Below are 24,048 nucleotides of genomic sequence, written 5' to 3' on the forward strand. Positions count from 1 at the left end.
TGTCTGTGCTACTGGGGTTATATTAGGAAGTAGTCTCCTGTGCCCACTTTCTCTTTTATGAGGTTCTGCATGGTTGGCTTTATGTTGAGGTCTTTGATTTGGACTTGAGTTTTGTGCACGGTGATAGATATGGGTCTATTTTCATTCTTCTCCATGTTGATATCCAGTTATGCCAGCACCATTTGTTGAATATGCTTTCTTTTTTCCATTTTGTATTTTTTGCTTCTTTGTCAAAAGTTAGGTGTTCGTAGGTGTGTGGATTGATATCTGGGTCTTTGCTTCAGTTCCACTGGTCCTCCCATCTGTTCTTATGCCAATACCAGGCTGTTTTCAGTACTGTAGCTCTGTAGTAGAGTTAGAAGTCAGGGATTGTGATGCCTCCAGAAGTTCCTTTATTGTACAGCATTGTTTTGGCTATCCTGAGTTTTTTGCTTTTCCATATGAAGTTGAGTATTGGTTTTTTGAGGTCTGTGAAGAATTTTGCTGGGATTTTGATGGGCATTGCATTGAATCTGTAGATTGCTTTTGGTAAGATTGCCATTTTTACTATGTTAATTCTACCTACCCAAGAGCATGGGAGATCTTTCCATTTTCTGGTATCTTCTTCAATTTCTTTCTTCAAAGGTTTAAAGTTCTTGTCATACAAGTCTTCCACTTGTTTGGTTAGAGTTACTCTGAGATATTTTATTCTATTTCTGGATATTGTGAAGATTGATATTTCTCTGATTTCTTTCTCAGTCCATTTATCATCAGTGTAAAGGAGGACTACTGATTTTTTTGAGTTAACCTTGTCAACTCAAATGTTTCTTAAACAAACATAATCTTTTCTCATTAGCTCTCCTGTCCATTTTGTTTCCTCTTTCCTTACCCACACCTTCTTTTTTAAAAATATTTACTGGGCTTTTACCTGTGTCAGATGCTGTGCTAAATACTTGGGATGTGCTGAGAAAGGCTGACCTCATCTCCTTTTGGGAGCTTACAGTCTGAGAGGGAAAACACATATCTGATAAATACTTAATTTAAAACAATTTAGCCTCTATCCCTGTCATCTTTTCCTTCCAATACTGTGATAGCCCCTAGCCTGCATGCCTGCCTCCTTACCCACTTTAGGCATATGTAGCTCTGGAGGCCAGAATGGACATGGGAGTGGCACTGGCCTTTTCAAAATGTTGATTTTTGTCATGCTTCTGCTAATAGTTTCTCTGGGACTCTCATTTTTAAAGATGATGGTCTCCCCACCCCCCTCCACTCCTCCATCCTTCTTGGTTGTCATATTGCGATATAAAGAGTTCACATGATTATTTCATGAGATAGATCACAGAGATCAGCACAAGAATCTCTTTCTACACAAGCTTATTTCTAAAGAAGAATAAATTATGGCTGAAAGCTTGCTCAGTGATCTTGGAATCAGAGCCCGGAGCATTTAATTGTATAGTTAAGATGTTTGGCAGCACCAGGCTAAGGTTGGTGGAGGCTCCATCTCCATCAGGGCATGGCCAGGTGGATCCCCTGACAGATACTCCCTCCCCCTCTCCTTCACTCACTGCCCAGGGCTAACTCTCATGGGCACATTTGTCCTTTCTAAAGTCCCAGAACCTTTGAGTGCCTCAGGGTGATTTCATGTATTTTCTCTGAACTGCATTAATTTTGTTATATGTGATTTGATTGGTGATTAACTTTAAGAAAGTAACACTGAACCTTGTAAACAAGGCGAGCAGTGTGAACGGGCGTCTTCTGAAGCGTTGGTTTCTCTTCTACTGGTGCTGCAATCTTGGGTCTCTCGGTCCCTTTCCAAGGCAACTCCTCTCTCATCTCAGTCTGTTCCTCCTTCCGGAAATAGTCTGCTGTGCTCATAGCACAGACGCAGATACGTCTGTTTGTACCCACTGTACTGAATCTCGGTTGTTTTCACCTAATGTGTGTAAGCTAGAATGCTATCTGAGCTGTGTGCACCACTCTGTTTGCTTCGAAGCTGCCTAAACAGCCTGGTAGCCCCACGGGATACTCTCAGGAAATACACCTGTCTTAGTTAGGGTTTCTATTGTAGTGATAAACACCACACACCAAATGCATTCGGAGGAGGGAAGGGTTTATTTTAGCTTACACTTGCACATCACAGTCCATCACTAAGGAAAAGTCAGGGTGGAAACTGGAGGCAGGAACTGAAGCAAAGACCATGGAGGAGGGCTGCTTACTGGCTTGCTCCTATGGTTTGCCCAGCCTACTTTCCTATAGAACCCAGACCCACCACCAGCCCAGGAGTGGTACTTCTCATAGTGAACTTGACCCTCCCCTGTGAATAGCAATGAAAAAAATGCCCACAGGCCAATATGTTAGGGGCATTTTGTCATTTGAGCTTTCCTCTTTCCAAGTGGTTCTATCTTGAGTCAGTTGACACAAAACTTGCCAGGGCAATACCCCTTATTTACCCTGTTCTAGATCTGTCTCCCCTCTTGAACCTCAGTGACCAGCTGGTCCATAGGTCCTCAGCTCTGAGGAATATCCTGGGCAGCTTGCAGGCATTCACTTGGCACATCTCCGCTATGTTCATACATGTGAAGTGAGGAAAGTCTCCATGGACCACAGGGGATACCTACCTGAAGATCACACCCTTCCTTCTTGGCCTGTGTCCAGGGCCTCAGAATCCCCCACTAAAGACATAAAATCTATCACTAGGGACCAAGGAGGTCTTTCTTTTGGGCCTGATGCCACGAGAGTAGACCACGTCACAGGTGTCACATCCCTAGTCTTAAAGATGTGGAGGAAGACTCTTCCATCGTGGTTGGTACAGTGGTTCAGGTGTGAAGTCTGTATCATTCGCACACTGAGTTACTTCTACAAGTAGTGCTGGGGAAAGTGGCTGTCTACGTGTAGAAGAATGAAACCCTCACTATCCCTTACCCTGCACACAACATCTCCATTATAAGCCAGAGAAGCTCCGTGTCCTCGACTCAGTGCCGTCTTTCTGGCCTGGCTATTTGATTGTCGGTCCTTTAGTATTTAGTACAGAGACACGGCGACTCTGCTGCTTCTGCACCAAGTTGTCTTCTCACCTACTCTCAGTGCCTACTGGCTGCCCCATGGCCTGAAGCATCTCCCTGTTCCCTGCCTTCTACTCCTAGCTGATCCCTCCTTATCTTTTAAGTCTCCAGATTTCTTCTAACATTTAGGCCACACCCTCCCCTGCTCCTGCAGGACCGTCATGGGTCCCAGTCACGTGAAGGTCACATGGCATCTCCAGGGCACGCTGTGTACTTGCTATATACCCTAGTAGGGTATAAGCTACGTGAGCCAAGGTACATGATAACTGTGCGCGTGGTGATGGTGCATCTTGTTTCTGCTCTTTCTTAACACGCTGGACACAAAGGAGGGGATGCACTTGTTAATCTGCTGTCTATTCATGTATCATCCATCTATAACCTATCTCTATCTGTCTGTCTGTCTGTCTATCATCTATCTATCTGTCTATCTTCTCATTTCTCTATCATTTATCTATCTATCTATCTATTATCTATCTATCTATTATCTATCTATCTATTATCTATCTATCTATCTATCTATCTATCTATCTATCTATCATCTACCACCTATCTGTCTGTCTATCTATCTATCTATCTATCTATCTATCTATCTATCTATCTATCTTCTATACTTTAGGATTCCAAGTAAGAATATTCGAATTGGTTTCTTAGTCATCAATATGTACATCTCTAGATGTGATTTTTCTAAAGTCATTAGGTTATGGTCTTTATTTATGCAAATAATCTTCACAGAATTAAAATGCACATTATTAGCTTTGTGCGGCAAGAGACCAATTGATTGCAGAAGGGCAAAAGGTCAAGATTTGGTGGGGGCAGATGAACGCTTATTAAACAAGAAAGATGACAGGGACGAGATGGGAGGATAAGGGACTGCAGATGGAGAGAGACGCAGAAGGAGCAGAGATGAATGCAGGGAAGACATTTGATCCAGTGCACAAGTGTGAGATGATGCAGAGCCGTGTCTGCTGTGTCGTGTAACAGCCAATAGCAGAGAGCCTCACGGATCAATTAATTGCAGCTTTCCTTGAGCTGCACGCATGGGGCTTCACATGTAAGGTGATGCTGGAATGAGAGCTCGGACGTGATTTATGCTCCTTATGGCACAGATGGCAGAGGTTGTTCACTTTTCTCCAAGAACTGCAAACGTTCAGAGCAGAACTATACACTGCTAGGGACAGATTAACACCCTACCTGATAGTGTACGTGTTTGTGCTTTGCAGCCAAGATGCATCAGGCTAATGCTGTGGACGTTGCATGGGGCTTCATTTGCATTTGCGGCAATCAACACCGTTTTGCATCTGAGAAATTTTTTATAGTTGTTTGTAGCACTGATCATAATATCATTGCCATATGAGATTGGGAAGCTTCTAGAAATAGAGTGGAGGGATCTATAGGTGAACAGATGGTGTTGAAAGATCCAAACAGATAATTCCTCCGTGAGTTAAATAACATCCATTTGTTTATGTTTATAGAACGCTATATATTTACATGTAAATATCTACTTATATATATTTAGAATCCCCATGGGTTTGGGAAGTTAAGAATTTCAAAAGGAATGGGCATCATTATGAAACTGACTGTAATGCTGACCTCTGATATCATTTTGATAGAGTCACAGGTCTCACGGTGAGTCAAGGAAACTTCTCTCTGGAATTTAGCTCTTTAGTTATCTTATTTATTCATTTGAGGATTTTCTCTCTTGACAGAAAACAAAACAAAAAATAAGCAAACAAATAACATTCTCTCCTGGAGCCTCGGTGCTGGTTTTATCACTTGCTCAGCCCACCTTAGAATTGGTGGAGCCAGTATTTCTGTTTATTCCATTTTATATTCATTCATGTCCAGTTCAAAAAGAGGTGGGCATTTTTATGACTGAGCTGTGTTTTTCCTATGGATATATTAGAACACACATATGATATATATGTACATATTAGGATATATGTATAATATATAATAATACCTATATATTAGGACATATAATACATTGTACATATACTGCATATGTGTATGATATAAAATAACATATGTACATATTAGGATATATGTACAACATATAATATAAGTACAATATGTAATATATTATATGATAATATATAATAGTATATATTAGGAGATACAATATACAATGTCACATGTTTTATATATAATGCATATATGTATAATATATAATAATATATGTATATATTAGGATATTATGATATGTAATAATATGGATATATTAGGATATATATATTAGGATATGTATATATGCATGTTTAAGCTAGGACAGTCTCTCTTTTAGCTTTTTCAAGTCAGGGTTCCTCTGTGTAGCCCTGGCTGTCCTGGAACTCACTCTGTAGACCAGGCTGGCCTCAAGGTCACCGAGATTCACCTGCCTCTGCCTCCTGGGTGCTGGGATCAAAGATGTGTATCACTGCTGCCTGACTGTCAATTCCCGTTTTAGCTAGTCAACAAATGTATTTTAAGCATGTCTTCTTTGTTATTTTTCTAGATTCTGGGTAATGAGATAGGCCAGTTCCTACCACACCTTTAACCCACTTGGAAGGCACAAATAAAACCTTCGTTTTTTTTTCCTAGTTGGACCACCCTACCCATCTCTCAACAACTCCTGGGACCTTACACAGAATGCACCAACAAATCTAGTGATTTCCTGTACACTACATAGAAGAGCCTCTCTCCACACCATCATGGCTAGGGATCTGCAAACGCTTGGCACAGTTTACCATGGGGAGGTTAGACACAAAGAAATAGACCTCTATAGGCCCCAGAGGTAGATCTGATGTTTTTTACCTGGCCAAGAAGTGAGTATATGACTCAGGGAAGAGCCTTCTCTTGTCCCTTGTTCCCCTCTCCACCTCAGGTAGAGGAACCTGGTGAAAGAACACAGAGGGAGAACCTTCGAACTGCCCAGGCCATGCCCCAGAGCCAAGGGCCTGTAGACAGCTTGTTTAACAGGTGTCTCTGTGGTACTGAGCTGGGAGAATGCTCTAGAACAGCATCATCATGGGGTGTGTGTCCTGAGAGCATGCAGTGGGCTCACCATGCTGCTCACACTCCTTCATGGCAGAGCCTCTCCTTACTCTGCAGGGATGTGACCCATGGTGAGCCGCCACGTTCCCAGCAAGGGCAGCATGGGCACAGGATGTGGGTTCTACTCTTCTTCTCCTCCCCTACTTGCTTTCTATCCTAGGAGAACCCTAATGCTATGAAAGGCTCCCTTTCTCATCATTTTTCTTCTCTTTGTAGATAATTACAACCAGTAACTTCTATAAGCATTGCACAGGCAGGGTAAGGAAGGCACTCAGACCCTTGCCCAGGCTCCAACTCTTCGCATCTTCTATGTGGTTGGAATGGCCATCCTGAAGCTGTGAGCTCCCCTTGGACTTTACACAGTCACTGTCAAAATGCAGTTTGATGCACTTATTCACCACTAAAGAGAAGAAACACAACAGAGTTAAAACCAGAAAAATGATTTCCTTTCCGCCCTCTTTTGGATTCAAGTGTCTTTTCCCTGCACTCCACCCTTCCTGTCACCTTTGTCGCCCTTGTTACTGTTATTTCCAAGTGTTCTACTATACCACACGAGCACAATACGTCACAGGCTGGGATCCTCATCTGGGGGAGAACAAGCTTCCTTTTCCTTTTGTAGATTGGGCGGCCTTAAATTGATATTATACATTCTGAGTCTATCTCTTTATTTTTGCAAATTTTCTGATTTTATTTTTCTTCAGAGCTGAATAATATTCCATTTTATATGTAGCCAAGTTTTCATTCTCCATTCTCCTGTTGATGGGCATGTAGGTTGTTCCGTTTCCTCGCCATCTTAGATGGAGCTGCAGTAAACACGGATGTACAAGTATCTCTGGTAGGATATAAAGCTCTTGAGTATATGCCCAGAAGGTGGAAGAGCTCGGTCATGTGGAAATCTTATTTTTATTCTTTGAGGAAACTGACTTCTGCAATGGGTGCATTAACTTGCAACCCACTCCCAGGGATGAGGGCTCTTCTTCCCCCATTTGTTGTCAGATTCTTGAAGGCAGCCATTCTGACTGAGGTGAAGATTTTTTGGGGGATATTTTAATCAAAAGCCAATTGGTTCAGGTGGCATGGGCAAGCAGCTACTCAGGCTCCTTCCCACATTCTCCGGGTGTGGTCACTGCTGTAAGGAAGAGTGTGTTCCTAGGTACTCGAGGAAGCGGGCAAGCAACCCCTGCCACTTTGCACCCATTGCTTCTCTTCCTACGTTTCTGCTTCTTCATCTGGACAAGGGGGTAACCACAAGACCTTTCTTGTAGGATGTTGTGAGGCTGAATTAAACAGATGCATGTAAAGTGCTTGGCTCAGTTTACCCGTTCCTCTCAGGTTTTGACTGTCTGTCCTCAACTGAATTTTGTGGTGGGTTTTGTGAGTCTGAGGAAGGTCTGAAATAAAGCAAAAGGATTTCCCTTGACCTTGGCATTGAACAAGTGCTGTGGTTGGGAGCGCAGACTTGAAGGAGTGGCATCCGTCCCATTATTGCACGGTGGAAAGCCTCTGGCTGGTTTGCTCAGTAGTCTCATCTAGCTCGGTGTGCTTAGCTGTTTGGGATATTGACCGTCTATGTGCTGAGCAGGCAGGAGGCAGATTTAACCACTGATACTCAGGTCACAGTTATTTTCTACAGTTGTTGCATGTGTAGTAGACCTGCCCACTTTATTCAGCAGGTTTCTAACTGTTCTTCTGGACACTAGAAGTAAACAGTCTACACTCCAATTTACCCCAGTTAATATATTTCCATTGCAAGGCTTCTACAAAATATATGCACTTGTAGCATTTTGACCATTTGGTCGACTGGCATTTTGCACATCCGTGTGTTGTGCCATCCCAGTATCCATTTCCAGAGGTCTTTGCTGTCTGCAATCCTGGCCGTGCACATCAGCCAGATCCGTGCATGCTCTCAGATCTCTCGGCAGCAACCCTTCTCCTTGCTGTGGAGTGATCCAGCTAGCTCAGAAGGGTGGTCTTTATATAACCATGTTCCGTGAATAAGGGGTTTTGTAACAGATCTGTTTAAAAGCTGCAGACACCGTCCGTCTTCTTGCACCTCACATTCCCCACGTCACGGTCACACAGCAGCCTCTAACATGTGGGATCACTCACACTAGCATGCTTGTAACTGGATTCCAAAGAAAGCGATCTTCTGCCTTCTATAGACATGATGAGATGTTAACATGGAAGGTGACGCTCTGGCGGGAAAACCGGGAGTGCCGTGGGCACTGCAGCTGTCCTTTGCCCCTACCCTTACAACCTCTAGCCACAAGCCTGTGCCACACAGGCACAGACCCTCATAGAGATCTGAATCCTCCCTGTTTGCACCCTTCTCCTTTGCTGTTTCCCCCACTGCCCACTCTCTCTGTCTGCTGCACTTGACCTAGGAAGCTGGGCAGGGATTTCAGTTTCCAGCGTCAGTGGGCATTGGTGGTATAGTGGTGAGCATAGCTGCCTCCCAGTTCCCAGCGTCTGTCTGTGTGGAGTGACTTGTCTGGCCCGCAGCTTCTAGAGCTTCTCTGCCGGGGTGCACACCGGCTGAAGCGCTGCCAGGTTTCTCCAGCCTGGTCTCTTCACTGGCATTTCTTCCTCGGGAATCGTCAGTGACACAATGGTTTACCTGAAGTAGCAGAGAGAAGAGAAAGCATTTAAAAATACAATTCATGCATGTGATCAAAGTTTTAAGAAAAAAAAATTGAGACAAGATTTCACAATGTAACCCTGGTAGACCTGGAACTCTCCAGGTAGACCTGACTGGCTTGAACTCACAGAGACTGACCTGCCTCTGCCTCCTAAGTGCTGGGATGAAAGGTGTGTGTCACCACTTTTGGTGAAATTTTCATTTTTTATCAGTATTTTTTTCTGTAAGATCATCTTACTGTGAGATCAAGCAATTATATGTGATGGTCACATATTTTTTTAATGAATAAATATTAGAAGCACAACAAGACAATTCCTCACTAGTTTGAAAAGCTGATGACGATAATTTTGCGTAATAAATTAACGGGGTAAAAATAAGAGGAAATAGGGGATTAAAGATGAGAGAGAGATCAGAACGCCGTCTACCCCAGATGCTTGGATTAGTTACGACGGCTGAGTCCAGCAATTGTCCTCAGCTTCCTGGCAGTGAAAAGAAGACCTCATTAGGAAGGAGACGCCTCCTAATCCTGCAGGAGCGCAGCTCAGCCGGATTTCTTCACAAGGACAACGAGTGACCCAGCGCCCAGAGTTTACAGAGATCCATGGGTCCATTTCAGCTCCTTCTGGAGAAAGCTGGGGACATGGCAGTGGCATGGAGTCTGCAGAGGTTAAAGATGATGGGGAGTTTGTTCTCCAGGGGCCATGCGTGTTATAACCTCAGACGCCCATCACTGCCCACTCGGGGTCTTTAGACGCCCACCACTGCCTGCTTGGGGGTCATACTGTTGTAAGCTTAGACTCCCTTCACTGCCTGCTTGGGGGGTCATACTGTTGAAGCTTAGACTCCCATCACTGCCCACTCGGGGCCATACATGTTATAACCTTAGACTTACAACACTGCCCACTCGGGGTCATACGTGTTATAACTTTAGACTCCCATCACTGCCTGTTGAGGGGGTCATACTGTTGTAAGCTTAGACTCCCTTCACTGCCCACTCGGGGTCATACATGTTATAACCTTAGACTTACAACACTGCTCACTTGGGGTCACACATGCTTTAACCTTAGACTCCTGTTGCTGCCCACTTGAGGTCATATATGTTATAACTTTACACTCCCGCCACTGCCGACTAGGGTCATGCGTGTTATAACCTCATGCTCCCGTCATGGCCTGTTCTTTAGTGAGCCGTGCTCTGAAAGAAGCTCTCCTGTGTTGCTTCGAGGTTGCCTCCTCTGACTAGAGCCTAGAAATTTTTTCTCTCTGTGGTAAAATAAGGCCAGATTCTAGTCTATTCTTGCAAACCAGACAAGCAGATGGTGGGACTGACATCTTTTTACAGAGACTGAGCAGCCCAGCCTGCCTGCTCATCCAGGTGGAAGCCACCTGCCTGCACACGAAGATGAGCTGCAAAGGAGCCAGCAAGCAGGCATGCTGGGAAGCAGCAACGTGACATCCCCAGAATCTGGAGCAATGGTGGAGCCCCAGAGTTGACTTTGGCTGTCGTGAGCAGCTGTGACCGACAGCTTTTCCAGCCATAGGAAGGCTCTCTCGGGCTCCTGTGGTGCCCCCAAGCTGAAAGGACTGGTTCCCTGGTACACCTGCCAGGACGAATTAGCTGCGAACTGCACCCCAAATCACCAAATAAGCTCACTTATGCTTCACATAATTTCCCAATGAATCACTTGTCCTAAATAAATATGCTGACCTAACCAGAAACTGAAGTAACTTTTTTTGCTAATCATTTAGCATCAGGACCATTTTGTCCGTGTGTGGTCATAGTCTGTGTGACGGTACCTGATGAGCGATGTCTTCCCATTGGCTGTGCTAGGCTACTGTGACTCGCCGGGGACAAAGCCCAGTGAGGTTAAATACATCTCCCAGAGCCTTAAAAATTAGCACAAAGAATCTACTTTTTTCTCCCTCTGGGAATTATTCACCATCACACGAAGCACTAAATTCTGTTTGGCTATGATTATTGTCCATTTCTTTTTAGCAATTAGGAAGTTTCTAGATGTTCTGGAGGAAACAAAAGTGTATTAATCAGTTTTCTCTTGCTGGGACACAATGCCTGAGGTGATGAAGTCATAAAGGAGCAAAGGTTACTTTGTCTGTGACCCACGGTGGGAAGAGAGCAAGATGGTGTGTGGAGTAGGGATGCTCCGGATGCTGCTGTCCCTGGGGTCTGGCTTCCTCCAACTGCGCTCCGCCTCCCAGGCTTGCACCACCTCCTAGCAGGCACACAAGCCATAGAACCCACCTTTTGCATTTGGCCTTTGCAGGAATTTCAGAACCATATTGTAACAGGAAGTATTTGCTTGTTGTTTTTAAAGTGGGGTGTTTGCTGTCCTTTCTGTGCCATTGTATTGGACGGGGCTCATTTTAGGGATCTCTAGGCAATGCCCGACAAGATAGAGTGTATGCGGCAATAATGTCCCAGAGGAGGTTAAAAGCCAGACTAATACCAGTAGCATAAAACTTTCCCAGGAGGCAGTGAAGGAGTAGCAAAGCTCAAGCAGAAATACACTCAGATGCCTAGAGGTGGCACCCACATGATTAGCTCACGCGCTAAGGATGGGGTACTGGAGTAGTTTCCCCATCCTATGGGTCTTCATTTTATTTTATTATTTTATTTATTTTTGTGTGTGTTTGAGAGAAGAGGGAGATTCAGATTCTAAAATACGTAAATTTCAAAATATTAGTGACTAATAAAACATTAAAGGAGAAAAGAGAAAACATGCTGTGTTGGGCAGATCAGGATAAGACATGGCACCCTAGTTAGTTTTAATCATCAGTTTGGCACAGCCTAGAGTCACCTGGGTGGAAAGCCTCAGATGAGGAATTCCCTCAATCAGATTAGCCTGTGGGCATGTCTGTGGGGGTTGCTTTGATTGTTAATTGATACAGGAGGATCCAGTCCATATGAATAGCACCAGTCCACTGTGGGCAGCATCACCCCCTATGGAGGTGGTCCTGGGCTGTACAAGAAAGTTAGCTAAGAGTGAGCCAATGAGAAAGGCAGGGGACGAGTGAGCAAGCAGCATTGCTCCGTGGTTCCTGCTTCAGTTCCTGCCCAGACATCCTTAAATGATGGGCTGTGTCCTCCAAGATGCAATGAACCCTTTCCTGCCCTTTCCTGCTTCTGGTCTGTGTTTTGATCACAGCACCAGAAAGAAGTCTAGACCATGTGGCTTGCTGCGACCGTGTATCCCATTTCTAGGACGTAGCACATCCCTTGTTGGCTAGATTTCAGCCTTAAATCTGCATGGGAGACAATGTAATAATTCAGATAATTTGTATTTTCCTGGTTGATGCTGATGTGTTTTATGTAGACCTTATGCTACCCCTCCAGCTAAGTTTTCGGATGACTAATGGTGCTGTTCTTTGTTGGGAAGCTCCTGCTGGCAGACACAGACAAGCTCAAGGCTCTCCAAACTCTCAGGAAAAATGAAGAGGGTGATTTTTTGCCCATAATTACTTGGGGGAACTTTTTTCATAGTTTGTACCCTGAAGAGGACTGAAACACTGTGCAGTCCCTGTGCCTCTTCCACAGATGTAAGCACTGGAGGCGTTGTGATTAAACTTAGCAGGTTGTCAGTCACGAGGACAGGTACCCGGCCTCAGTGACCACTCATTAGAATAGGCAGCCCTAAGAGAGGGCTTCATGTAGGAACTATTTTCTTCATGTGGTGGTTAGTGGCATTTTCCAACTCTGACAAGGAAACTGAACATAGGCCCTGAAGCACAATTAATAAAATATCAGGGATAGAATTTGGGGTTCAACCTGAAGACCAGAAAGGCTAAATAGCCATCCACTGGCTCTTATCTCTACCTCAGTCTGAAATGGCGATCCTGCCTCCAGGAATCTCAGAATGAGACTGTAACTGAGAGCTGTCTCCTCCCGTTTTATATTCCTCTCTAGGGCTGAGATTAAAGATTTGCACCACTGGGATTAAAGGCATGCACCTTCCGGTTTCTAGGGCAACTAGTGTGGCTACTGGGATCAAAAGTATGTGTCACCACTGCCGGGTCTGTAAGGCTGACCAGTGCGGCTGTTTTACTCTCTGATCTTGGGGCAAGCTTTATTTATTAAATTACAAATGAAAAGCCACTGCAGGGCCCTTTCCCCAGGCCATGGTACTAACACAAAGTGGAACCAACACCCCCTGCTTCGCTCTTAGACCACACCATGCACCGTTTCCCATACATTCCAGGGCCTGGGAGTTGCCCTTGGAAGCCTCAGTGCTCAGAGGTTGGCACCATGTGAAAATGAAGGGTAATTTCCTATCTCCTAGTACAGGGAGGGTGTGCGGGGCGGGGGACGGGGGGCGGGGGAGAGAACCACACTTATAGCCCTTAACCTACCTTAAGCAGCTCTGTCTCTCGCCTACCAATTTGGAGGTGAGGCGGCAGGTATCTGGACATGAGGAACTCATACTTTTGAGCTGTACAGTTTTAAGCTAGTGTTTATTAGAGGAAAGCTGCCCAGGGCCACTTCTTGTGCCTGGGAGACTTCCTAGTGGGATCATTTGATAGGCTGAAGAGCAAATGTGAAATCACTTCCGATGTGAGGAGGACACTGTCCAGGAAACCTTCAGTTCAACGCCGTTCCTAGGGAGTTTTCTGAATGCTACAACCTTCATTTCTCAAAACCCACCTTCTTGTTAAGCCCACAGGGAGGAAATTCTTTACCCTCAGGAAAACATCTTAGTAAAGGCCTAAAACGTGAAGTTGAGACGGGAGAGCACCAGAGACAGTGTAAGGGACACTATAGAAGGCACTTGTATTTGAGTTGTCTGCCGCCTTTCAAGGCTTGACATCAATGCCCTTCCTCCAGCTAAGCTGTCGTCACTCATATGTACATATGTGCATTGCCAGTCTGTCCTGTGGCTCCTTCCTTGTCTCTGGTGCATGCATCTCTGCCAAGACCCTTCTATGTGTAGCTTATCAAGCTCTGCGGTAGGGAGGCCTGCCTGTCTGAGAGCATCCACTCTCCTCTCTCAAGCGGAGTGGCTAGAGCCCATTTTCAATCTCAGATTCCTTCAGCAGACTCCTGCCTGAGACTGTGTATTCGGAGGCTAGTAAATAGTCATCTGTTATCATTAAAAATAAATACGTAGTTGTTTTGAATCAGTTGCATGTTAGTAATACAATTTCACTTAAAAATTTTTTTAGATTAAATTTGCTTGTTTTATGTATGTGAGAGCTGTGTTTGCATGTTTATAACAAGTGTAGCACACGTGGACCAGGTGCCTACAGAGACCAGAATGATGGAGGAGGGTCATCTTTTATCTGTTGTTTCATTGGTTAAGTAATAAAGAAACTGCTTGGCCTCTGATAGGACAGAAAATTAGGTAGGCAGAGTAGACAGAACAGAATGCTGGGAGAAAGAAGCTGAGTCAGGAGTTGTCATGATTCTCCCACTCCAGACAGACGCAGGTTAAGATCTTCCCTGGTAAGCCAGCTCGTGGGCTACACAGATTATTAGAAATGGGTTAGATCAATATGTAAGAGCTAGCCAATAAGAGGAGGCTGGAACTAATGGGCCAGGCAGTGTTTAAAAGAATACAGTTTCCGTGTAATTATTTCGGGGCATAAGCTAGCCATGCGGGCGGCCGGGTGCCGGGGAGGCAGCCCGCCGCTCCCTATTACAACACCAGAAGACACCTTCAGACCCCTGGCCTGGAGTTACAGATGGTTGTGACTATGCAGGTGCTGGGAATCAGCCTCAGGTCCTCTGCAGCCGCAGCAGGTGCTGTCAGCTGCTGAGTTGTCTCTCCAGACCCTAAAGTCACTTTCAGATCGAATAAATTCTCCTTTTGAAATGGCCACCCGCCTTCTGTTTGCTTTGTTTCCTTGACTTCTCCACGACTTGCTTTGTTATCTGTCAGATCTTCGTTCAGTCTTCCTGCACACCACCATGCAAGTGTGTCTAACTTCTCCAGATGGACTGTGTCTGTCTGTCTACACTGAGAGAGACATTTCATGGACATTTACTCTCTGCTGGGGAATGGCCATATATATGACAAATCGGGCACCCTGTCCTTGGGGAGTTAACAGTTTAGCTGGGGGTGTCAGGTGGGATAGTAGAAATATAAAACCGCCTCTCTAAGTCTTAAATCACACTTTAGAGTGCAGTGAGCGCTCGCCATGGGTGGGCTCAAAGTGCTCCTATTGGAAAGGGCAGTTTGGGTGTTGCCCATGCTGCTTAAGGAGTGCTACAGACCTGGAGCCTCTCTGATAGCCCAGTCTATGGGATCTGATTTTTAGGGCCGCAGAATATAGCTGGGGTGCAGCGGAGATGTGAGAAAGAGTGGCAAGAACAAGGCTCACGTATAAGGGATGGAAATGTGACCTGGGCTTGAGGAAGGTTTGTTGCTGGCACCTGCAAGGCCAGCATTGCCAATCGTGATTTCTGAAGGGTTGCTGATGTGCAGGAGGGGTGAGAGTCCAGAGGGCTCTTTAACTGTTTGACTGTCCGATCTCTCACAGTGATTACAAGGTGGCTGTTAGCCTGCCTGCACGAAGGAAGTCACCCTTTGCAGGGCAGTGGGAGGAAGCCTGGATTTTTTCTGTGAAGAAACTATTCTGCTGGCTGGCCTCCTGTGAAGTTCCGTGGGGCAGGGTTGGAAGGAGGCCCTGGGCCAGAAAGGCCCCGGGTCCGGAACTTTCTAGAATCCTAGGCCAGGGTCAGAGAAGCTGGGGGTTGTCATGGAGAAAGCTCTCACAGTCCTCGGCCAAATTTCTGGCCTTTTCTATGCTTCCTTGGGAGCGAAGGCCCTCTCTGAGGCAGAGACCTACTGTTCTTAAAGACTCCTTAGGGCCCCACAGCTTTTCCCAGGAGCACTGGGAAGAGGTCTCAAGGTAGACTTGCTGGCTGGGGAGGGTCTGTCCAGGAGACAGCAGAACTCCAAAACCTTTGGTAGCTAGGTGTAAGTCGCCAGTAGGTAGGGCAAGGCGTTTGTCTTCTGTTTCTGCCTAGAAGCTCTGGGCCCTGACTGACAGGGGATCATCTGCGGACCTAGAAACCTGAGCTCAGCTGGGTGGGCCTGCTGAGGCCTAGAGAAGCCCTGGCCCAGACTTCCTACAGTCATTTGACTCTGTGGCTGTCTCTGGTTCTCCTCCCTATCCCTGTTTCTTTTCCTTCCTTCTTTCTCTTTTGTTTGGGTTCTTTTCTTCCCTCTTCCCTCCAGCCAGTCCTCTCCCCTTTCCATTCCCCCCGGTGAAGCAAATATCCACGAGATAACTTCTGCTGCTCACTGGTCAAGAATCGAGCTGCATCTTTCGACTCTTCTCTTGCAAACCTTTTCTCCTTATAAAAAGAAATAGAATTTCAATTCCACCAGATAAACCATTTAACACTTTGTTCTTTCTCCCTTTCTCGCCTCAGTTCCCTACACTTTGCACGTGTACTGCAAACACTGGCAATACGTTAAGCTTTTAAGTAAATTCTTTCGTGTGTATATCTGAGTACATAATTTTGATGCTTTTATAACTTTGCGTAGAGATCTCTTTCTGCTTAGATACAGTTCAATTATGTATTTAGTATATTTTGCTTTTTAAAGTTCCTGATATCTTTATGGGTGCACATTTTCTAGCTTTTGATTCTATTGTAATATCCTCTTGATTATCTTAAAATTCCTCCTCCTAGTCTTTAGATAAACTCTCCCTATATAATTCAGGGTAGTTTTGAACTGGAAACCACCTCCTTCCTGAGTGCTGTAATCCCAAGAAAGCAACAACACACCGCCCATATGAACAATTCTGCATCTGCTCTCTTGTGCTTACGTGTAAGAATTTCCCTTGGGTGATGCCTACAAGTAGGATCGTTGGACCTCAAATGGTACCAGTTTCTAGTGTTGCAGAATGCTGGCACTGTGCCCTTCAGAGTGAGTATTCCAGGTCACACCCTTCCCAACGGTGTGAGGAAATTCCCTACGTCGTTAGCCACGAGTCAGTGCCAGATATTAAATACCTGATCAACCTAGTGGGGATGGAGAGACAGGGCAGCGTTGCTTTTGTTTGTGGGTTTCATAATCCTATGGGTGAGCAGCTTCCCATGCGGCTCCTGGCCACTTTCGTTTTCCTCTGTGGCTTGCCTGTTAGCCTCACTGGCTTCCCTTCTACTTAGGATTCCTCACTTGGTGGTAACTAAGCAGAATCTCCTTTCTCTCTCTTTTTTAGACTTTTTTATTTTTACTTTATGTGTGTGAGTGTTTTTTGCCTGCATGGATGTCTGTGCTCCAGGTGCATGCAGTACCGACAGAGGCCAGAAGAGGGCACTAGATGCTCTGAAATGGAGTTCCAGACAGTTGTAGGCCAGGATGTGGGTGCTGGGAATTGAGCCTGAGTTTTCAGCAAGAACAGTCTGTGCTCTTGGCTGCCGAGTCATATCCTCAGGTCCAAACAGAGTTTCTTAGGGGTAGATGGCAGGAATAATGTATAGTTACCAGCAGGTTGTGGACTTCTGGGCTTAGATAAGAACCAGGAGCAACCTTGGGGTCAGTTTCCTCTGAACAGAGCTGTGTTCCCAGCATCCCTTTCTTCACTCTCCATGGCCATTTCTGATAATGTTGCATGGCCTTTGAGTGGTTTTCAGAAAAACCGATCTGTTGTTAGATCCAAGAATAATCATCTTTCACTGGGCTGCTTGCTTTCTCGTGAGTAGAGTGCATTTATCATCCATTGACAAGCTTGGTCTTCTTGTTTTCTTAAGGATTTGCAACCAAAAACCTTAAAAACAAAAATATAACTCTGCTCACAAGTCTGTATTTTTTTGTTTTGTTTTTGCTTGTCTGTTTTGCCTTGTTTGAGACAGGTTCTCACTGTGTCGCTCTAACTGTCCTGGAACTCACTCAGTAGACCAGACTGGTCTCAGACTCACAAAGATCCACCTTCCCCAAGTGCTGGGATTAAAGGTGTGCACCGTCATGCCCAGTCAAGTGGATGCTTTTTACACCTCAATTCTTCACCTCGCTGGCATCTCGTCTCTGCCCTCTTTCTGCTCATTGTGCTTTCCTGAGCACCATTGGGTCATGTATAATCTAAATAGCGGGTTAAAGTGAAATAAATGTTTAAGTATGGTACAAACAACTCAAAGAAAGGCTGAAGTAAAGATAAATGTTTCGGCCCTCGATGCTGCTTAGATACCCTCCTGGTGTGGTGGGCGTTTGTCTTCTCAGGTGGATTCAGTGCTGATCCCTGTGGAAAGGAAAGAAGACGTAGAGTGTAGTGGGTTCTCACCCCGCCCATAGCATTGATCTCCCTGGCCTGGTAGAGGCGGGATGAAGACCTACTGCAGCCAAGGGGTTCAGAAGGACCACACAGGCTACCTCAGGTACACACTGGCAGGTGAGCTTGTCTGCTGCTCCAGTGTCAACTCCAGAGAGGTCTCCCCCACCGATTCTTCTTTTCCTGCTGCTGTGGCAGAAAGATGCTAAAAATACTCAGCAGGTCTGGAATCCAGGCCTCAGTGCAGCTTACTCACCGAAAAGAATGAGGTCACTGTGGTCTTATTGAAAACGTTAGTGCTATGAAATTCTTGGAAAAATGTCTCCAAAATGTGATGATTTTGAAACATTTCATAAAAACTTGATGTCAAAAATGGAGCATTTGGTTCAAGTCTTAATATATTTCCTTGATCTGTGGCTGATGGGTGGGGGAAGGGATTGCCATTAGCGACATCACTCCTGTCTTGTGTCCTGGGAAGAGGCTGGTCTTGGGTTAAGAATCTGGAGCTTGAGAAGCGGTTGACCTTCTGTTTTGGAGGCTGGGTTTTTGATGTTGTGTTTGTATGGCTCCTTTTAAAATGATTTTGATATTGGTGTAACTTATACACTCAGTCATTCAATTTTAATTTTAACGTGCCCTAATTATGTTTCCCCTTTCTTCTTATGGATGTGTGTGTGTGTGTGTGTGAAGTGTGTGCATCTGTGTGTGTTCCATCTGTACATATGTGTAAGGGCATTCTTACCTCTGTGTGGTTGTGTGCAGGCCAGAGCTCAACTTTAAATGTCCTTCTCTGTTGCCCATGGGATTTGCTCATCTCCATACCCGTAGAATTAGGGTTACAGGTGCATACCCCCAACTTTTATATGGGTTCTAGAGACAAACTCAGTGTCTCATGCCTGCACAGCAAGTTCTTTACCCTCCCCTCAGCCCTTGTTTGTCCAAGTTCTTACCATCCATCTTATTGTTGTCTTTTCTCCGTTCGGTAGAGACCCAGAGATACTGGGGGCTCTTGTGTCTCATTATTCAAGACATTTATTCCATTTTAACTCATTGTTAATAGAAGAGTTGTATGTTTGATTTTATGGTATTAATTAAAATGTTATGCATCTTAATATTTTTCAAAAATGACAAAGTAAAATTTACCCAATCATAGCTTCTGTAGTACTTTTGTAACTGCAACTGTTTCCTATCTATCCTTCCATCATCCATCCATCCATCCATCCATCCATCCATACATACATACATACACAAGCCAGCTATCATCCATCATCCCATTCATCCATCCATCTACCTACCAGTATCCTCCAATTCATCATCATCATCATCATCATCCATCTATCTATCTATCTATCTATCTATCTATCTATCTATCTATCTATCTATCTATATCTATCCATCCATACTCTGTGTACTACCTCCTTTGCTTAAGGATAACCTAGGAACTATGGTGCATATTATGAATTATAGAATCAATTCTGTTTTCAAAGAGGCTGTGACCTAAGGCTATAGAGATGGGTTCTTACACAGCTGTCATAGAACACAGAGCACAAAAACCTCCAGGATAGTAATTTTAATAGCTGCATGTTTGCACTATTGGCAACTTTATCGATTGCACATGACAGAAGTCCAGATCAAACTAGTTGAGTAATATCTAGCTTTAGAACTGGCTTGATTCAAAGACCCAGTGGTAGTTTGATGGGACTGTTCATTTCTTTGTCTCATTAGCGCACTTCTTGTTGACTTCATTCTTGGATGGCCCCTTTCTTGTGGTGGATTTGCCCATCCGAAGCCCTAGGCTAGTGTCATTCTTCCTTTATGAGTCCAGAGAATGAGAAAGACCCAACACCTCTCTCCCAAGATTCATAGCGTTAAATCTTTTTTTTTTTTTCTCGAGACAGGGTTTCTCCGTAGCTTTTGGTTCCTGTCCTGGAACTAGCTCTGTAGACCAGGCTGGCCTTGAACTCACAGAGATCTGTCATAGCGTTAAATCTTAAGGATTAGTTTCACTGGTCTCCCTGAGGTCATGTGCACATCTCTCAGCCAATCATCATGGCCAAGGGACTATTATTCTCTGTCATTAGCAAGAGTCCTTAGTTAACTCCTATATTTAGAAGCCTTGTGGGCTGGGGAGGAAGGACAGTTTCCTACAGAGACTTCACTAGGGCCACCTGGGGCTTGTGGAATGTGGTTCATCAAAGGAGCTATTGGACTTGTTGCTGACAAAGGCAGAAGGAGAGAACGCTGGCCAAGAGAAGAACAGGAGGGAGAAGTGGGGGGTGGCGGGAGTGCACTTCATGTTTTAGAAGGGGGAAATGACTGTGTCTCCTGGAATGCGCAGAAACAGGCATGCAACCTTTCTTCCACTTCAGGACACGTTCCGCCTTCCTTCCGCCTTCGCCCAGCCCAGTGGTGGTGCCTTTACAAGGGGAGGGGGACTGAAATTTTTAGGCAGGAAAGTGACACACAATGAGACCCTTGGTGAGCTGGCCAGGGATGGTGAAATCCAGTCATTTTGACTATTGCCTTCCCTAGGAAGAAAGGACTGGGGCTGGATCTAGGGGTAGCTGGAAGAATGGGGGTGATATGATCAAAATAAATTGGACCAAATTCTCAAAGAACCAACAATGCCAAAGGAAGACTGTAGCTATTGTGTTATATAGAGGTGTTGCGTAGGGGACTCCTTGGCCACCTTGGTAAGGTGACATGGAAGTTACCCATCATTCCATGTGAGCATCAGCATTCTGAGTCACCCATATTTCCTTTCTGCTCTGTTACAGTTTCATCGCAAATCAGAAAAGGTTAGAGATCATCAACGAAGATGACGTGGAAGCTTATGTGGGGCTGAAAAACCTGTGAGTACTCACTGCATCCTTACCTCAGACTCTTCTTACGTTCTGCTGTGGTCAGGTAGGCAGCTTGCTGGTTAGTTCTAATGTGAATGCCATTATGTGGTTTCTGTAGGACAATCGTGGATTCCGGATTAAAATTTGTGGCGTACAAAGCCTTTCTGAAAAACAGCAACCTGCAGCACGTGTGAGTAGCCAGCCATTTGTCCAGTATTTTCTCACCCTTGTTTATCTTCCTCCTTCGCCAGCCCCAGCCTTCCCTTTGGTAGTTAGCATCGCCCTGATAGCAGCTTAGGAGCGTTAGCTTTGATTGTGTTTGATTTCAGAATGGCTTTGGGGGTGCTTAGAACAGCCTGTTCATTCCCTTTTGTGAATTTCTGGGCCATTTCCATCTTGGACAGAGCTCTGGGCCAACGGCAAGGACTCTGATGTGAAAACGATGTCCTTGTACAAAGGTCTTGATTCTTTTCTTTGGAATAAGACACACTCCCTGGAAGACATCAAGCTAAGTAATCAAGATGCTGACTTGGCCTTGGATGGCTTAAGGAAATAAAAATTACTAATGCTTTTTCCCTTATAATAGGACCATTTGAGCCTCCATTTTCTCAGCAGCATGTGCCATGGATTGATAAAAATAGAGGAAAGGAAATCAATCACTGACTATGCTAACAGTCCAGATGACTCTTAGTAGTAGGAGCTGCTTTGCCCCGAGTCATGTTGGTATTTTGTTGACTGGAATCCATTGAAAATGCGCAAATAAGAGTTATTATATGGTTTTCTGGTAAGCCCCTCACTGCTACCAGTTAAGTCAACAAATTCTGCGCTTCCTGAGATAGCCTATCAAACAGATGACCCTCAAGACAAAAATGTCATGGTCCCTCCCCCGATTCGGATTCCCTCACACTGTGAGCTTTGGGTGGAATCAGTCTTTTGCTGGAGGGCTGTCATCAGAGTTCTTGCTGACCAAAGTCTCTTGCATTTCACCGTTAGTTGGCCTTTTACCCGCTGGGTCTCACCTGGGCATTTTACTTGCACAGAGCAATGTCTGTATCCCCAGTACACAGACAAAAACCCAGTCTGAGGGAGCTGTGTGACCTACCTGCGGGCCAGCTCTTCACCGTGTTCCTAAGACAGGAATAAGGGAGATAAACTCTCTGCTATCGCTATCATCTTGTAACATCTGCCCCTTCCCCCTCCCTGGGGAAAACAGTTCCCAGGATGGTTTCCATGCCGGTTATTAAAGAATTCATTGTCTTGGATCAGACTGCCTGGGTGCTCTGTGGAGATGTGTTGATTTTACTGAAGACCTTAATTTCATAAAGTCATTATCATGAGTTCATATTTTATATGTGACAGGAATAATGAAGTCACTTTCTAAGATATAAAACATTCTGCAAAACCGGAATAAAACTCTGGGCACATTTTAAAACACTTTTTTTTTTTCTTGAAACACTTCTTGCCAGCCTGTCTGGATTGGTTTGTTGGGGGCAAACCTGATGTGTTGGTAGCCCTTGGTGGCACAGGCATGACAGCAGGGTGAGAATGGAAAAATGTCCCACTGCCACCTCTCAGAAGTAATTAATGACCTTGACAGTTAAGTTTTCGAATTTTCATTACAGATGACCTTAGACCCGAATCACTCAGCAGTTTCATTGTGCGTTGTCTGATTCCTTGGGGGATTGATGCTCCCATTATAATATGAACAGAGGGCCATGGCTAATTGTAATTCTATTGATAGCCCCACGTGTCTTTCTTTTGTGTGTTGCTATGTGAGAGAACAATTTTAATGGTGTTCTCGCTTGCATAGCCATAAAGTTATGCTCCTGCCTCTTGATGTGGTCTTAAGATAGGACACTAAAAAGAGGTAGATATTCTATATAGCTTCCTTACTAGCCTACAAGCCAGGAGCCAATAATTGGTCTAACTTCAAAACCTCTATTGATTTGTGTAGCTATTGTCAAGCAGTAGGACCCAGTGACATTAGGCCAGTATTTAGGCACTCACGAAGAGTGGAGAGAAGACAGCGAGCCTGGGGCTTTCACTTGGAGAAAGGGGCTTTTCCTAGTCACAGAATGAAGCTAGCCTGTCTTGGAGGATGGTAGCGATGGAGAGGGGAGTCAGTTCTAGCATCTGCCTTCTGTCTCAGCTTCTGCTTGGGACTCAGGACCCTGGGGACCAGCTTTTTTTCCCTGGATTTCCTGAATGCAAATTGTACTGACCCCAGTTATCAACACAGTGGGCTCCAAGTGATCAATGAAGAGCTGTGTTCTAAAGCTGTCTCTCCCCAGCCCTAGGCTGGCCTGACAGCCCTTCTTAGCTCCCCTCCTATACAGACATATGGGAAAGATGGGGCTATGGCCCTCCGGGCTTTGAGAAACTTCAGAGGGGAGCCCTGGCTCACCCTTGCCTCAGTTTGCCTAGTCCATGTTAGCCTCACACAGTGACCTCTCAGAGCTCCTCTCTGAATGTGTGTCTAGGTGCCTTTAACTGCTGCCCAGACCCTAAAACCACAGGGACTGTGAGAAAAGCCAGCCTGTGTGTTTTCCAGGGGCTTTGCCGAGGTGCTAATTCTGCTCTTAACAAAGTTTTACAATCGAACAGTAAGAGGATTGTTGATTCTCTTTTCTTCCTTCTTCCTCCTTTTTGGCTTTTGGCCCCATTCCTAAGTATGCTTCATAAAACTCATCTTGTTCTTTGGCTCGTAACCCCGTGCTGCACTGTGCTGCTGGCAGCCCAATAGAGCAGCTGCTTCCCGGGAGGGCAGCGCGGAGCTGTCGGGGGAGGCTGCTCTGCAGGGCAGCGTGGAGCTGATGGGGACTCTTCCCCATTCCTCCCTTTGCTTCCTCTTGCTCCCGGTCTTCGCCTCTTTTTCTCTCTTCCTCTCCTCCACAGCTCCATTCTCACCTCCCTCTCCCTTCTTTCCTCCTCTCTGTTTTTATTTATCTTGGGAGAGAAGAACGGATTTTTTTCTTTTTCCACTTTTTCAGAAGGATTGGGAATTGTGATGAATATGAACATATCTGAGCCCAAAAGGCAGGCATAGACTCTTTTGATGTGATGGGCTCCACCAAAGCCATTCTCAGTTCAAGTTCCAAAAGGAAAGCCTTATATGGGCATGTCCTGCAACTTCCTGGTGGATTATACTTTGATGTGGGATACCATTTCCTGGGGATAAGCACATTGCTCTCCTGTGAATGGAGAAGATGCAAGCTTAGAAGGCACAAGGGCATCTGGGTTCAGGTGGGTGGGATCTCTGTGAAGGAGG

General features: G+C 45.1%; 1 protein-coding gene across 6 annotated transcripts in view; it reads left to right on the forward strand.

Annotated features, from left to right (window-relative positions):
- Nucleotides 1–24,048, forward strand: part of LOC121443890 (BDNF/NT-3 growth factors receptor-like) — a 330,682-nt gene that overhangs the window by 14,495 nt on the left and 292,139 nt on the right. For all 6 annotated transcript variants that reach the window (XR_005973721.1, XM_041645640.1, XM_041645641.1 and 3 more), the window contains exons 3-4: nt 20,715–20,789; nt 20,899–20,970. Coding sequence is in view for 5 of the 6 variants with exons in the window: in XM_041645640.1 (XP_041501574.1) it covers nt 20,715–20,789; nt 20,899–20,970 (147 nt within the window). In the remaining variant the exon portion in view is untranslated. The remainder of the gene's footprint in view (nt 1–20,714; nt 20,790–20,898; nt 20,971–24,048) is intronic.

Source organism: Microtus oregoni, unplaced genomic scaffold (assembly GCF_018167655.1).
Source record: "Microtus oregoni isolate MIOR12 unplaced genomic scaffold, Mior012 000114F_ref0000099, whole genome shotgun sequence".
Classification (NCBI taxonomy): domain Eukaryota; kingdom Metazoa; phylum Chordata; class Mammalia; order Rodentia; family Cricetidae; genus Microtus; species Microtus oregoni.